Source organism: Chiloscyllium punctatum, chromosome 11 (assembly GCF_047496795.1).
Source record: "Chiloscyllium punctatum isolate Juve2018m chromosome 11, sChiPun1.3, whole genome shotgun sequence".
Taxonomy (NCBI): Eukaryota; Metazoa; Chordata; class Chondrichthyes; order Orectolobiformes; family Hemiscylliidae; genus Chiloscyllium; species Chiloscyllium punctatum.
The window spans coordinates 29,939,304-29,957,062 of NC_092749.1; the positions used below are offsets into that span (position 1 = coordinate 29,939,304).

General features: G+C 42.3%; 1 protein-coding gene across 2 annotated transcripts in view; it reads left to right on the forward strand.

Moving 5' to 3' along the window:
• Positions 1 to 17,759, forward strand: part of fmn2b (formin 2b) — a 482,131-nt gene that overhangs the window by 155,245 nt on the left and 309,127 nt on the right. For both annotated transcript variants that reach the window (XM_072580571.1, XM_072580572.1), the window contains one exon: positions 4,749 to 6,427. In XM_072580571.1, coding sequence (XP_072436672.1) covers positions 4,749 to 6,427 — 1,679 coding nt within the window. The remainder of the gene's footprint in view (positions 1 to 4,748; positions 6,428 to 17,759) is intronic.

Sequence of the window (17,759 nt, forward strand, 5' to 3'; positions counted from 1 at the left end):
CTGAAGAACCACCCACCCCCAGACCATTCCCCCACCTTATATTTACCCCTGACCAATGCAACTAACACTATGGGCGATTTAGCATGGCCACATCTTTGGATTGTGGGAGGAAACCAGAACACCACGGAGGAAACCCATGCAGACATGGGGAGAATGTGCAAACTCCACACAAACAGTCGCCCGAGGCAGGAATCAAACCTGGGTCCCTGGCACCATGAGGCAGCAAACCGTGTCATCCCATATATTCTCAATGATGTTAATTGAGGCAATCTTCAAGTTAGAGAGGCAAGTTATGGGTGAAACATTATGATGTCAGAGGAATGGATGGGTACTGGAAAAGCTTCAGACATAGTTAAAATAAGAGGAGACTATCTAGAAACTCTGGAGAAGCAATATGAGAAGTGACAATAGATGCATGATCAAATTTATACAAAGGCTGCATTCCCAGAGACTTGATCCATTCATTATTCCTTGTTGCCCAAGAAATCTAATGAAATTAATGCTATTATTTCCAAAACTATACAAGGTCAATGCTCTCTTTAACCTGATGTTTCTTTGTCATGATTTTCAAATTAGAGGCAGAAATTGGGATTTCGATATGAGGTGGGAACATAGAAGAAAAATGAATCTAAAGCAATTTTTTGATGACTATTCATTTGTATTTACATGGACTCTTTAAAATAAACTCACATTCCTGGAGTCATAGTCACACAGCATGGAAATAGACCCTTCGGTCCAATCAGTCTGTGCTGACCATAATCCCAAACTAAACTAGTTCCACTGCCTGCTCCTGGCCTATAGCCCTCCAAACCTTTCCTACTTCAAGTATCTATCCAAATGTCTTTTTAAACATTTTAAATGCACCAAGTTACCGATGTAACAATGCAATTTTTTTTTAAAGCTGGTGTTTTACTTTAGAAAAAGTTGTAAAATGCTGCCTTATTTCATTGTTTCATGGTTGGCTTGGTGTTCACTGATAGACATGTATGTTTGAGTGGGGACTGACGGAAGCAGAGACTAAAGATTTGTGGGTGTTTTCTGATCAGTGTATGTTCCCTGAGGGCCCAGCAGGGCTGAGTACTCCCCTGCTGTTTCTGCTATATTTCAACTATTTTGATATGCTTGGATGTATGAGATGTCATGAATAGGTTTGCAGATAATATACAAACTAGCTGAGTGGCTGATGATGGAGAAGAGATGTCTATGGTCTAGTAGTGGGTGGAACAGTAGCAAATGGAGTTTGATCAAGCGAACCCTGAGATAACATGCAGGGTAAGCAAGTAAGTCGCGGATATTTCAGGATATTGAAGTTCAGAAAAAGTTTAAACAGCATTGGCTAGTCAGACATTTTGGAATTCTGTTGGGGCACAAAGGGTGAGTTCTTTGTTGTGTTTGATTGCTATAAAACAGGAGTTATGTAACCAGTTGAAAAGCTACCTTTCAATGAAAAGATATTTAAAAAGTTTTGCAGGACTTTTCATTGAAAAAAAGAACATTGCATTTTTATTAGAATACAAGCTGGTCCAGTGGGTAGCGTGGTTGTCCCAAAAGTTGTAAGTTGGAAAATGAATTTAAAAATATCCATTTATTTCTGGGCTAGTCATGGTGTGGTCTGTTACAAAAAGCTATTTTATGACTAATGACCCCTGGTGTAGGGTGTGTGGTCTCACCTGCATGTGACCCCAGTCATACTCTAACTCTTCATACCCTAACTCATTGTTTATTGGATAATCACTGTGACCAGGCTATTATGCAGTGGCTTTTTAATAATGACCATAATACACTATTATCAATGTCACTCACACTTCAAGCCAAGTACCTCACTGATGCAAAAATAAATTGGTTATCATAGAATAATGAAATTTTCTCTTGCTGCAAGGAAAGAAGCTCAAATAGTAAAAGAAAAAGTATGATTTATTAAGGATAGTTAGTTAGTGCATCCATCTAACAAGAACAGAACAGATTATATCTATTGATGAATAACCAGTCTGAATTACGTAACGATCTGACAGTAACCAAATGTTTGCAAATCATAGCATTAGTATGGTTGAAGTTTAAATTAATTCTGAGGGGCAGGAGAGTCACAAATTAAAGTTTTATGTTTAAGCAAAGCAGCGATTGAATGGATGGTTAATGAATTGGTCACAATAAACTGGGTTGAATTGTTCCTGAGTTAACCTCCCGGTAAATAGAACATAGAAGAACACAGCGCAATACAGGCCCTTTGGCCCTCGATGTTGCGCCGATCCAAGCCCACTATCCTCCATATGCCTGTCCAGTGCCCGGTTAAATGCCCATAAAGAGGGAGAGTCCACCACTGCTACTGGCAGGGCATTCCATGAACTCACGACTCGCTGAGTAAAGAATCTACCCCTAATATCTGTCCTATACCTACCACCCCTTAATTTAAAGCTGTTCCCCCTCGTAATAGCTGACTCCATATGTGGAAAAATGGGAAATATGTAAAGAATTAATTGGCACAATGTGAAAATGTTGCATATGCAAAAGAAAAATGTTCCAGCTGAATTGCAAGCAACAAACCAGGTAAGATCCAGTGTAAGCTTAAAACCTTTGTGTGAATACAAAAGAAAACTGAATGACCTGACTGGCTCCAAAAGATAAGACAAAAAGTGGAAGAAAAAAAGATATTGCAAGGAATATCAAAAGCTAATGGGAAATTTTCCCAAGCATGCTAAAGCGGATCATCTATCTGTGAGAAACTATCATGGGTGACGATGAAATTGTAGATATTTGCTAGTTCACCTGTTGATCCTGAACATCAGAAAAGATTTAGAAGCATGTTGCCAGGGTTGGAGGATTTGACGTTTAGGGAGTGGCTGAATAAGGTGGGGGTGTTTTCTCCCGGCTGTCGGAGACTGAGAGGTGACCTTAGAGGGGTTTATAAAATCATGAGGGAGTTGGATATAGTAAATAGACAAGGTCTTTTCCCCAGGGTGGGTGAGTCCAAAACTAGAGGGCGTAAATTTAAGGTGAGAAGGGGAGAAATTTTAAAAGGGACCGGAGGGCCAGCTTTTTGCATGTATGGAATGAGCTGCCAGAGGAATTGGTGGAGGTTGGTACAGTTACATTTTTAAAAGTCACCTAGAATGTTGTATGAATAGGAAGGGTTCAGATCAATATGGGCCAAATGCTGGCAAATCGATCCAGATTAATTTAGGATATCTGGTCAGCATGAATGAGTTGGACTGAAGGGTTTGTTTACCATGCTGTAAAACTCTTGGTGGGAAGTTGAACCCAGGCCTCCTGGTTCAGAGGTATGGATACTAACACTGTACCTCAAGAGTAAATTTGTTTCATTAGCTTTAATGTTTAAAGAAAAGGGGAAAATAGCAGTAACACATAAAAGTTTTTTTTGTAAAAACTAGAACCTACTGGGTTTAACTGTAAAAATGCAGGGAAGAATTGCGACTTGAATAAGCAAGCTTAAATGAAAGGAAGAAAATCCATGTAAGTTTTGGCAGTCACTGTAACCTATCTTCAGAGATATGTTGAAGCACTTGTAAGTAGGAGTTGATTTAAAATATTTAAGAAAAGCAAATTTTCATAATTATCATCCAAATAGTTTTTAGAAACTAGGACATAAGCATAGTGAATAAAGAAGTGTCTATGAATATTGTCTATATGGACTTCCAGAAGATGTAAAATTAGTTCTATCCAAGATTAGAAAGCAAAATGAATGGATACAACTGAAGATAGCTTTGTGACCAGGGTTGATAGTGGTTTGGGAGCGAAGAGTTGAAGAATAGGAATAAATATTCTCCAATAATGTGATGGAATGTTTTCTAAAGAGAGATATTGGGTCCTCAAAATTCTCCCATGTTTATTGATACCCAGGATGTAGAAGAAATTGCATATTCATACTTGCAAATAACAGAGAGGCAGCTGAGATCCTGTATGTGATGACAGGTGGTTGTAAATGGAAAAGATCAATTAAAGAACTGGATAAAACTGCCAGGTTGAGATGATGTGGGCAGATGAACAGTTCAAGAATCTAAAGATAAATTGAAAATATCGTCAATGGTGAGAGATGAGGCACTATGGAGGAGCTGAGGGATGTACACCCTCCTGAATAGATCTCAAAGAGCTCGTGTGGAGCAATGAAAGGTTCATCAAGTGCGTCTACACTTCTCAAGATCAAAGGCTTGGATGAAATGTCTATCGTGTGGAACTTTAGTACTCGAGGTGGAGTCTGGCTATGGAACCTGAACCTCTGAGGCGCCATTAACTTTGACTCTTCAGAATTGTATTAAGGGCTTGAGTGATATGGTTACATAAATCTGGCTTGAGTCTTGATGGTTGAACGGTGATCTTGTCAAGCAGTTTGAAATGATAAAAGGACTTGATCGGGTAGGTACAAAGAAAATTTCATCAACTGAAGCAATCTAGTACCAAACAGCATTAAGTGATGCCTAGGCTCCCTTTTAAAAGCAATCGCAACACTGCGATCATGCAAATGACTGTTGTGGATACTAGGTTGTGTCTGGTCTTGATGACTTTGAATGGATTTCATGACTTAAGGTTGTCAAGGTAGTGAAGTCAAAGGTAGGTAAATAGTTTTTTGGGGTACAGATCAGCCAGAGTCTATTTAAATTATAGAACACATTCAAGGGACTAATTTGACTATCTTTGCTTCAGTCTTGTTCTCTTTTTAGTGTGTTCAGCTTTGCTTTCTGAAGTATGTAAAATGCAAGTTGAATCTAATGCTGGTGATGCAACTTCCTTTTCAGAAAGATAATGAAGAAAAAACGCCAGAATTGAAGGAGGAGCAGGTTGCTGTTATCCAGAAACTTGAGCTCACAATTGAACAGCTGAGGACCAAAATAGCTGAACTGGAGAAGCATTCTGCTTTGTTAGACCAGGAGAGGACTCTAAAGGACCATGGATCTGCTAGTGAGGATGTAGTCTCAACAACTGCTTCTGACGTTTGTCCACAAACAGATGTGCAGAATTTTCTTCTGCGCAACTCTCAAACTTTCTACATTGATGCTAAATCTGTACAGACTTCTCCTGCTGAAGAATATACAACTGATCAAGTGCCTTTATTTGATAGCCAGTCATCACAACCTCCAAGTCCAGACTGTAGGGTTTCTTTGTCTCAGGATCATTCTATATCTGGAGCGCTCTCACCGCCAAAAGCTCCAACGTATCCACACAGTACTTTGTCACAACAGTTGGTGCCTCCTCCAAGTGAAACATCCCTTTTAGTGTCTACTCCACCGGTTCAAAACAGCGCAGTGTTTTCACAGCAGTTTATATCCAATCAAGGCTCTCTGTCTCTGTCTGACAGAGAAACTCTGCTATCGTCACCGTCTGATAGCTTGACTCTGCCTGCACTGATCAGTTGTGAGCTTCCACCTTCACCACCAGAACCTGAAACTCTTCCCCCTCCCCCTCCCCCTCTGCCAGGGTCAGCTTTACCCACACCCCCTCCACTACCCCATTCTCCTCTCCGAGGATCGGTGTTACCCCCTCCTCCACCCCCTCTGCCGGGGTCAGCCTTACCTGCTCCCCCTCCTCCACCCCCTCTCCCAGGCTCGGAATTACCATCTCCCTCGCCCCCTCCCCCTCTACTTGGGTCTGCGTTACCCATTCCCCCGCCCCCTCCCCCTCTACCTGGGTCTGCGTTACCCATTCCCCCGCCCCCTCCCCCTCTACCGGGGTCTGCGTTACCCATTCCCCCGCCCCCTCCCCTTCTACCGGGGTCTGCGTTACCCATTCCCCCGCCCCCTCCCCCTCTACCGGGGTCTGCGTTACCCATTCCCCCGCCCCCGCCCCCTCCCCCTCTACCGGGGTCTGCGTTACCCATTCCCCCGCCCCCGCCCCCTCCCCCTCTACCGGGGTCTGCGTTACCCATTCCCCCGCCCCCTCCCCCTCTACCGGGGTCTGCGTTACCCATTCCCCCGCCCCCTCCCCCTCTACCGGGGTCTGCGTTACCCATTCCCCCGCCCCCTCCCCCACCCCCTCTCCCGGGGTCTGCGCTGCCCACTCCCCCTCCCCCACCCCCTCTCCCGGGGTCTGCGCTGCCCACTCCCCCTCCCCCACCCCCTCTCCCGGGGTCAGCCGTGCCTATTCCCCCTCCCCTACCCCCTCTCCCAGGATCATTGTTGCCACCACCCCCACCGCCTCTGCCGGGGTGTGTGCTCCCACCTCCCCCTCTACCGGGCTCTACGCTCCTTCCTCCTCCTCCTCCTCCCCTGCCTGGATCCACGGCCCCTCCTCCTCCTCCTCCCCCTCCCCCAGCACCATCCTTCCCTCCGCCAGGCTGTGGTTTTCTCCCGCCGCCTCTTCCGGCCGGAATTTTTGCACTGGGAATGACTAAAGATAAATTACCAAGGAAAGTTCCAGTTGATCCAACTCGCCCAATGAAGCCTCTCTATTGGTCAAGAATTCAGCTGAGTAACAAAAGGTAATTAGATGATCATGAATTGACCACGTACGTTTGCCTTATGTTGTGGCTGAAAATACTAATCTTGCTGAGTGAATCTCCTTGATATCCTGACTTCTTTAAAATATCTTGCAGTGAGATATCCTCCAGCAGCAGCAATTTTTTTCCAATTTAAGGGATTATATTTGACCATTATGGCCGTTGATCTTCTGAACATCCATAGATTATCCACTCTGGAATGGAAGCAGTAATGGAAGTGTTTCACAAGTGGTAACATAGTTTTAAATATAACTAGAAATGTGTTGAGCAAATACAGTTCTCCCACTGCAATCATAGAAAATTTTAGTATTATTTTATAGAAAGCTGTATTATACATGATTTAATCTCAAACCTGCTCCCCTCTCATTAAAACATTTAATCCCTCCTTAACCACCAAGTGCACTGACCGACACCACCATTAGGATCATATCCTGTGATTTTCTTATAGCACCATCCTTATTAAGGATGCCTGGAGATGAGTCAGTGGACTACAGTTGTAAAGTATGATCAATTATTGTTCTAGTCATGTAGACTCTTCCAGTTTTACACAGGATTTACTTCATTTATAACGTTGGGTCTCATTACTTGGCTATGCTTCAGACTAGTGACTTATCCTATAATTTTGCCAATATCTTTTCTTAGGGGGCATGTGTGCAGTCTCTTTGTTTAAAAGAAAAAAAAACTCCTCAATGCAGAGTTATGTTCCTTCTCTTCTGCATAGATTCCTATTGCTGATTTGCATTAGGAAGGCTTTGTGCTAAATTGTAGATATAAATGTGTCTGAAAAACACTGCTGTCTAACATCTTAATGTCACATTTAATGCCTTTTACTGTTTGTCCTTTTTCTGAAGTTGATTTTTTTCAAATTTCTGTCGGAGTGTTCAAATTCCTACATGGCCTGACTCCACCCCTCTATGTAGCTACTTTCAACCACATGATTCTCCAAGGCTAATGAAACATAGACTGCTTACATTGGGGAATGAGGTTATTCAGCTTGTTGTGTCCCTGTGGGAGCAGTATAGTTAGTTCAGTTCACCCGCCCTTTTCCATGTAGTGCTCTAAATACATGTTCTTCAGGTAATTATCTAATTTTATTTTGAAAGCTACAATTGAATCTATCTCCACCGTACTCTTAGGTGGTGAATTCCAGTTAATAGCCACTTGCTGTGTGTCTATATATTTATATATGTATCCTCCTGTTGCCATTGTTTCTCTTCACCAGTCGCCTTCAAACCGCTCTTGAATCTTCCATTACCGGAATCGGTTTATTTCCGTGTACTAGGTCTGAACTCCTCATGATCTTGAACATCTCTATCGAATCTACTTTCCTCCTTCTCAAAGGAGAACAACTTTAGTTGCTCCAATCTATCCATAAAACTGTAGTTCCACACTCCTTGAGACATGCTTGCAAGCTTTGTCTTTACCCTCTTTCAAGCCTCCTTATTCTTCCTGAGTTGCAATGCCCAAAATTTGCAGTAATGCAATGCAGTCTAGTTGAGATTGATAGGTTACATTCAAAGGTTCACCGTTACTTGCTTGCTTTGGTTTGTCTGCTTATAACAACCAAGATTCTGTATGAGTTTTTTGATTTACTTGGCCTGCCTTAATATCTTCATTGATGTGTGCATATGTACTCCCCACCACCGGTATATGACCTTTTTCCCTCTCTAATTTACAATTGTATCCTTTATATTCCACCTCCTCCCTTCTTCCGACCAACGAAAAAAAAAACAGTGCAGAACAGGCCCTTTTGGCACTCGATGTTACACCAACCTGTGAACTAATCTAAGCCCATCCCCCTACGCTATCCCATCATCATCCTTATGCTTATCCAAGGTCTGTTTTAAATGCCTCTAATGTGGGAAAAAGACTCTCACTATCCACCCTATCTAATCCTCTGATCATCTTGTATTTCTCTATTAAATCCCCTCTTAGCCTTCTTCTCTTCAATGAGAACAGATCGAAGTTCCTCAGCCTATCCTCATAAGACCTTTCCTCCAGACCAGGCAGCATCCTGGTAAATCTCCTTTGCACCTTTTTCCAATGCTTCCACATCCTTCCCGAAATATGGCAACCAGAAATGCACACAATATTCCAAGTGAGGCCGACTAACTTTTTGTACAGTTGCAGCGTGACATCACAGCTCTGGAACTCAATCCCTCTCCCAATGAAACCTAACACACCATACGCCGCCTTAACAGCCCTATCAACCTGGGTGGCAACTTTCAGGGATCTATGTACGTGAACGCCAAGATCTCTCTGCACATCCACACTACCAAGAATCTTTCCTTTGGCCCAATATTCTGCCGCCTTGTTATTCTTCCCAAAGTGAATCTCCTCACATTTCTCTGCATTGAACTCCATTTGCCACCTTTCAACCCAATTCTGTAGTTTATCTAAGTCCCCCTGCAACCTGTAACATTCTTCCACACTGTCCACTACTCCTCCACCGACTTTAGTGTCATCTGCAAACTTACAAACCCATTCACCGATGCCTGCGTCCGAGTCATTTATAAAAATGACAAACAGCTGTGGTCCCAAAACAGATCCTTATAGCACACCACTAGTAACCGGACTCCAGGTTGCATATTTTCTATCAAACACCACTCGCTGCCTTCTTACAGAAAGTCAGTTTCTAATCCAAACTGCTAAATCACCCTCAATGCCATGCCTCCGCATTTTTCTCCAGTCGCCTACCATGTGGAACCTTATCAAAGACTTTGCTGAAGTCCATGTACACCACGTCAACTGCCCTACCCTCATCTACACACTTTGTCACCTTATCAAAAAACTTGATGTTCGTGAGATGCGACTTACCCTTGACTAAACCATGTTGACTCTCTCTGTTGCTTGCTAGATTATTATAAATCCTATCTCTTATAATCCTTTCCAAAACCTTTCCGTACAAAAGACATAAGGATCAGTGGTCTATAATCACCTGGATATAATCTCTACTGCCCTTCTTGAACAAGGGCACAACGTTTGCAATCCTCCAGTCCTCTGGTACTAAACCTGTAGACACTGACGACTCAAAGATAAAGGCCAAAAGCTCTGCCATCTCCTCCCTCGCTTCCCAGAGAATCCTTCGGATAAATCTCATCTGGCCCAGTGAATTTGTCTACTTTCACTCCTTCTAGAATTGATAACACCTCCTCCTGACTAACCTCAATCCTTTCTAGTCGAATAGCCTGTATCTCAGTCTTCTCTACAATATTCTCCTTTTCCTGAGTGAAAACAGGTGAGAAATATTCATTTAGCACCTCTCCGATCTCTGCAGGGTCCACACACAACTTCCACTTCTGTCTTTGACTGGCCCTATTCCTACCCTAGACATCCTTTTATTCCTCATCTACCGATAGAAAGCTTTAGGGTTCTCCCTTATTCTACTTACTAAAAACTGCTCATGTCCCCTCCTTGCTCCTCTTAACTGTCTCTGTAAATCCTTCCTAGCTAATCTGTAACTCTCCATCGTCTCATCTGAACCATCTCATCTCAATGTCCCATAAGCCTCCCTCTTCTGCTTAACAAGAGATACAATTTCTTGAGTAAACCATGGTTCCCTTACCTGATCACTTCCTCCCTGCCTGACAGGTATATACCTATCAAGGACACACAATGTCTATTCCTTAAACCAGCTCCATATTTCGATTTTCCCTATTCCCAGCATTTTGTTACCCCATTCTATGCCTAATCGCATTATAATTGCCCTTCCCCCATCTATAACTCTTGGCCTATGGCATGTACCTATCCCTTTCCATCGCTAAACTAAACGTAACGAAGATACGGTCACTCCCTCCAAAGTGCTCACCTACCACTAAATCAGACACTTGGCCCGGTTCATTACCAAGCACCAGATCCACTGTGGCCTCCCCTCTTGTCAGCCCTTTGACATACTATGTCAGGAAATCCTCCACTCTTTGGACAAAACCTGATCCATCCAACATACTAGAGTTCTAGCATTTCCAGTCAATGTTGGGGAAGTTTAATTCCCCGATAATGACCACCTTGTTCCTTTCACTCCTAGCCAGAATCATTTTGCCAATCCTCTCTTCCACCTCCCTGGAACTCTGCAGCGGCCTTGGGGGAGATAAAGCTCCCAACAGAATGACCTCCCCTCCTCTGTTTCTAATCTCCGTCCATTCCTCAGTAGACGATTTCTCGTCAAAATTTCTTTCAGCCACTGTTATACTGTCCTTGACTAACAAAGCCACACCTCCCCCTCTTTTTATCACCTTCCCTGATCTTAATGAAAGATCCTGACCCTGCTCTATCCATGTCTCCAAAATGGCCAGAACATCGAAGTCTCAGGTACCTATCCATGCTGCAGGCTCACCTACCTTATTTTGGATACTTCTGGCATTGAACTAGACACACTTCAAACCAGTTTGCAGTCAGATAGCACACTCCTGTGACTGTGAAACCCTGTCCGTGTCCTCCTTACTCAATCCTCCTGTGCACTGGAACTACACCTCAGATTCCCATCCCCCTGCTGAGTATAACACAGCCTCCTCTGTATGGGTTTCATTATAGCTATCCATATTTCTCTGAAGATTGTTATCCTCCATGCAGCTTAATACTTCGTTTGGTGTCATCCTCAAATTACAAAGCTGTTCCTTGTATAAATGTGTTCAAGTTATTAGTATAGGATGAGAAAAGCTGTGGATCTAATACATAATTCTGAGGGACCCCACTTATTTCCATTCTAAAAACCACCATTCTGCACTATTGATTCCCAATACTCTGCTAACTTTGTTTATGTTGTTGCTGTCCCTTTTATCAAGGCAAAACTCATCTGACAAGCGTATTTCTCAAATGTCTCTTGAAATTCCATAGACAACACTTCAGTTATGTTATCAACACTCTGTTACCTCATCAAAAAGACTCCATTAGTATCAGCTTATATCTCTTGAAACACCTAGTTTCAGCTTAAGTGTTTAAGTGACCACAAAAACAATTCAGACCTGTAAAATAGTAGGCAATATTAGGCAAATCTGAAAAGCTTGCCAAAACATGTAGAATTACACAAGCAACCATAATAAATAATCCAGAAACCTGCCTGTATATAGTTTGATATCCTTTTATTGTAATTTTGGTTTGCGTGTATATGGGTGTCCTTTCTATAGTTTAGGTTTTTAAAAATGTTATTCATTTGTAGGACTTGGGCATCGCTGGCTGGCCACATTGATAACCCATCCCTATTTGCCCTTGAGAAGGTGGTGATGAGCTGCCTTCTTGAATTGCTGCAGAAATTGCTGTGGGTTGACCCACTATAGCAGTAGGGAGGGAATTCCAGGACTTTGACCTAACAACTGAAGGAACGGTGGTATATTTCCAAGTCAGGGTGGTGAGTGGCTTGGAGGAGAATTTGCAGGTGGTGGTATTCCTAAGTACGTGCTGCTTTTGTCCTTCTAGGTGGAATTGGTCATGGATTTGGAAGGTGCTGTCTAAGGATCTCTGAATTTCTGCAGTGGATTTCTTGTAGATAGTACACAGAGCTGCTACTGAGCACCAGTGGTGGAGGGATTGAATGTTTGTAGATGTGGTGACAGTTCTGCGGGTTACTTTGTCCCGGATAGCATCAACCTTCTTTAGTGTTGTTGGAGCAATACCCATCCAGGCAAGTGGGGAGTATTCCATCACACTCCTGACTTGTGCCGCTGCAGTATTCCTAGCCTCTGAACTGCTCTTGGAGCCACTGTGCTTGCGTGATGTGTCCAGTAGAGTTTTTGGTCAATGGGGACCCCAAGGTTGTTGACAGTGCGGGATTTGGTAATGGTAATACTGTTGAATGTCAAGGGGCATCGGGTAGAGTGTCTCTTATTGGTGATGATCATTGGCATTTGTGTGACACTCGTTGACCCAAGCCTGGATATTGTCCAGATCTTGTTGCATTTGAGCACGGACTGCTTCAGTAGGTCTGTATTAATCATGGTGATATTGAGTAAGATGCTTTGTTTAACTCACTGGATGCTAGCATTACCATTTTAATGTTCCACTTTGATACCTGTGGTCCTCCAATTCTGGCTGCTTGTGCAATTCCAATTTTACTTGCAATATAAGTGGGGTACCCTTTGCCTGCCAAAGACATTAAATGCTGAATGATCCACTGTTTAAAGCTTTCCAACTCACATCCTTTTCATTTTCATCTTATCTTTTCTCTCTCCTTTTTGCTCTCTTTTTTTGTTTTCTTTCTGGTTAGCTGTCCTTCGTATTTCTTTTTGTTTTTTTAAATTTTCTTTCTCTTTTCTTCACCCCCCCTATACACCTTCAGATCTACTTGGATCCTATTTTCAGTCACCTATCTGAATAACTCAGTGCTAAATTTCGTGTAATCTTGTAAAACACTTTGGGGCATTTTCATTACCTTTTTAAAGGTGCCAGACAAACACAAATTGCTTTTTGGTCCTAATAGGTGAAGGTTTTTAAAATAGTGCACATGTCAGATTTAGCATCCAGGAAAAAGATTTGAGTGAGTGAATATCGTTCACTGAATCATTCGCTGATATCATTTTGATTATATCATCCAAGAATTTATTTTATTTCAAATATTCATGACAAGAACCTTTTTTCATTTAAATAGTTGTGACTGGCATTTCAAAATGTGTGTAAGTGGAGAAGGCTCAAGATGTGGAAGGGAATGTAAATGGTTTAACAATGCGATGTGGACAGATTTTGAATTGTATGTATTTAGCCACTCATTAACACAGCAATCTATGATTTGAAAGTGGTTTAGCAATAGTTTTGGAAGGAAGGCAAATAGAACAGGAACAGAACAGGTCAAATTCCACACAATTGTTACTGTGCAGGAGGAAACCCATTCAGCCAATTGTGCCTACACTGGCTCTTCAAATGGGCATCATTACCTAATGCAAATCTCCTGCTGTCTCCCCCCCGCCCATTTCTTTACAAACTATAACCAGCCAATCACCACCTGAATGCCTCAATTGAGCCTGCTTCCACCAGATTTCCAGGCATACCCTCACTATCTGTTGTATCATGTTTTTTTTTCCCCTTCATGTTATCTTTGCTTCATTTACACATCTGTCAGTACACTTTTTAACAAACCAGAGCAGCTTTTCCAGATCTCCTCTCTCCAACCAGCTCATGATTTTGAAAACCTTTATCAGATCATTTCTTGGCTGTCTGCTGTCCAAGAAGAGTCCCCATTTCTTCAATGTAACCTCATAACTGAAAATTTCTTGTCCCTGAAACCCCTTTTTTTTCCTTTTATTAATTCAAGCGATAAGGGGGTTGCTGGCTAAGCGGCATTTATTGTCCATCCCTCATTGCCCAGAGGGCAGTTAGGAGTCAACCTGATTTTCTGTGGGTCTGGAGTCATGTACACCAGATGGTCGCTTCCTTCCCTAAAGGACATTAACAAACCAGATGGGTTTTTTCTGACAATCAACAATAGAAACATGATCATCATTAGTTTCTTAATTCCAAATTTTCATTTTATTGAATTCAAATTCCACTATCTGCTGTGGCGGGATTCACATTCAGGTCCCCAGATCATGAGCTGAGTCTTTGGATTAACAGTCCAGTGATAATACCACTAGGCCATCACCTCCCCGAATAAGATGACTTTCAGATAGTGGTGAACTACCTTTTGGAAAAGGATATGGTGATTATGGAGAAATTTGATATTCTGCAAAAAAGTTAGTTTTTAGGGCAACCAAAACTATTTTTCAACAGATATGAAGTTGGTAAGTCTCCAAAAATCCAGTTATGCCCAGTTCAGTGTAGTATAACTGTTCAAGTGATTTTACAGCAAGAATAACTGTGCAAGTCTTGAAATTCCTGTTAGTTCCATAATTGATGTTGGCTTAGGCACCCTCTGGAGTAAGGTAGAATCAATAGTGGCATCTTCTGGATTTTCCTCCTATCTTGTTTTCGCGTGGAACCACAAAAATGCTGTCGGTTATACTACAGCATTCTCTGAAAGTTTTGTTCCCAATATCACCACAAGATGTGAGCCAAAATACTTCCTCAACATTTATCCTGTCAATAACCATGATACATCTCACAAGTGTACAGCTCAAACATTAAATACGGTAATTGATCCCAAATGGAGAGTGTAGACCGTGGAAATGGATTCTGAGGACTGTGCAATATTATCACGTCTGTAAAAGCACAGGCACGTCAGGTCAGGTTTTGATCCAGATCGGTTTTGTTTATGTGCAGTACTGGAAGGCAGTCTTGTTGTTTGCATTAAATTGGCTTCTGCTCTCTGAATTTTGTCGGGGATTATGGCTTTCAAGGGTCATTAACGTAGTCTGTTTGCAAAGAGGTTTGTGCCCTTGTTGATCTTGCATCATTAGTTCAGCACTGTCTCTTGGTGTTTTGGAAATATAACAAAGGCAAAGAGGGAAATTAAATCATGTTGCCGCGTATGAGCACTGATGTGGTATGAATTAGTTTCAGTAATCATTTGTCGCAGTTTGAGCAGCAGGCAGTGGCAAACCAGACCATGCTTGAAAACTGATGCATAGGATGACAGACAGACAGAGCCTTTCCCTGCTCAAATTTGTGCCTACACGTGTGATAATGCAGTGCTACTGTTCAGTATCTGAAACCTTAGTGTTGCGTGCTTGCGTTGACAGATTCATCTGCCACGTTGCTGATGTAAAGTAGCAAAAAGGATGGCTTACAAAAAGAAAAGGGGAAATATTCAGCAGCAACAAAAATAGAAATTACTGGAAAAATTCAGATCTGGCAGCGTCTGTGGAGAGAAAGCAGAGTTAACATTTCGTGTCTAGTGACTCTTCAAAACCCCCTGCTTTGGATGTATTGAACAATCCTGGCAGCATTTTGAGAGAGGAACAGTTAAAATTTCAGGTTAAGGTCTTTTCATCAGAATGGTGGGTAAAGAACTTTTATGTTAAGTAGGGAGGATGAAGGAACTAATCGAAATGTCAGTGAAGGATGGGGTGGAATACAGGAGATTCCTAAATGATTTTACGGGGCAGAAACAAAGGGAGAAGTGATGGGACAAAAATAAACCAATGTGAGATAGGTGCAGAGGAGTTGTGAATGGCAGAATACTGAACAGCTGCTGTATGAAAGCATATGAGAAAAGCAAGATGAAGATCAAAAATTACAAAGGAAAAGAAGCAAGATCGGACAAGGAAGGATGAAGGATTGAGACTATGATCTGAAATTGTTAAAGTTGATGTTAAATCTGGAAAATTACCATATGACTGAGGTTTTGGTCTTCAAGCTTAATTTGCACTTCTATGAAATGGTTGGTTCCAATTGGTTTACATAATTTATCCTTGTAGTACACATTTTGCCTTTTTGTAAATTTATTTAATTTACAAAATTGTACCCTTCATTTACTATCTTCCATGTGTTGATCCAAGAGTTGCTGAAATGCTCCTAATGTATCTGACTCTCCAATGACTGCTGACAGTGCATTCCGTGCACCCACTACTCTGTGTAAAGAACCTACTTCTGACATCTTCCCTAAACCTTCCTCCATCACCTTTAAAATTAATCCCCTTCGTGATTGCCATTTCTGACCTGGGAAGAAATCTCTGGCTACCCACTCTATCTACCCCTCTCATTATTTTGTCCACCCCTATCAAGCTACCACTCGTCCTTCATTGGTCCAATGAGAAATGCCGTATTTCCCTCAACCTTTCTTCCTAAGACCTGCCCTCCGGTCCGGGCAGCATCCCGGAAAATCTCCTCTGCACCCTGTCTAAAGCTTCCACATCTTTCCTATAATGAGGCAGTCAAAACTGAACTCAATATTCCAAGTGTGGTCTAACCAAGGCCTTATAGAGCTTTTGAACTCGACACCTACAAATGAAAGCCAAAACAGCATATGCCTTCTTGACAACCCTATCAAGTTGGGGAGGAACTTTGAGGAATATCTGGACAAGGACCCCAAGATTCCTCTGTTCCTCAACATTGCCAAGAATCCTACCTTTAACCCTGTGTTCTGCATACAAATTTGACCTTCGAAAGTGAATTGCTTCATACTTTTCCAGATTGAACTTCATCTGCCACTTCTCAGCCCAGTTCTGCATCCTGTCAATGTCCCTTTGCACCTACAACAGCCCTCCACACTAACCACCACTCCACCAACTTTCATGTCGTTAGCAAACTTTGTAACCCACCCTTCTACTTCCTCATCCAATTCATTTATAAAAATCACAAAGAGCAGAGGTCCCAGAACAGATCCCTGTGGAACACTGCTGGTAACCGAGCTCCAGGCTGAATACTTGCCATCTGCCTTGATCAAATTCTGTATCCAGACTGCTAGATTTCCTTGTATCCCATGCCTCCTTACTTTCTGAATGAGCCTACCGTTGGGCAACCTTATCAAACGCCTTGCTAACACCCACGTACACCACTCCACTGTTCTACCTTCATCAGTGTGTTTTCTCACATGCTCAAAGAATTCAGTAAGGTTTGTGAGGCATGACCTGCCCCTCTCAAAGGCATGCTGACTATCTCTAATCAAACTATGGTTTTACAAGTAATCATAAATACTGTCTGTCAGAATCCTCTCCAGTACTTTACCCACCACAGATATGAGACTGACTGGTTTATAATTCCCAAGATTATCCTTACTCCATTTCTTGAAACAAGGGAATAACCTTTGCCACCCTCCAATCATCTGGCACTACTCCGGTGGACAATGATGTAAAGATCATCGCCAAAGGTGCAGCAATCTCTTCCCTTGCTTCCTGGAGAAACCTTGGGTATATCCCATCTGGCCCAGGTGATTTATCTATAATTTATGATTTTCAAAATTTTCAGCATATCCTCCTTCGTAATATCAATTTGTTCAAATATATCAGTCTGTTTCACACTGTCCTCAGTAATGTTAAGTTCCCTCTCAATAGTGAATACCAAAGCAAAGTATTCATTAAGGACCTCCCCTGTCTCTTCCGACTTCAGGCACTAGTTCTGTCCACACTCTGACCATCCTCTTGTTCCTCACATAAGTGTAGAAAGCCTTAGAGTTTTTTAATCCTACCAGCGAAAGCTTTTTCATGCCCCTTTGTAGCTCTCCTAAGTCCATTCTTCAGTACCTTCCCGGCCACCTTGTAACCCTCTAAAGCCCCTTGTGATCCTTGCTTTCTCAACCAAAAGTAAGCTTCCTTCTTCCTCTTGACTAGATTTTCCGCATCCCTTGTCACCCAAGGTTCTTTCACACTACCATCCCTTCCTTGCCTTGGTGGGTCAAAACTGTCCAGCGCCATCAGCATGTGCTGCCTAAACAACCTCCACACTTGTGCATTTCCCTGAGAACATCTGTTCCCAATTTAGGTGCTTCAATTCCTGCATAATAGCATGGTAA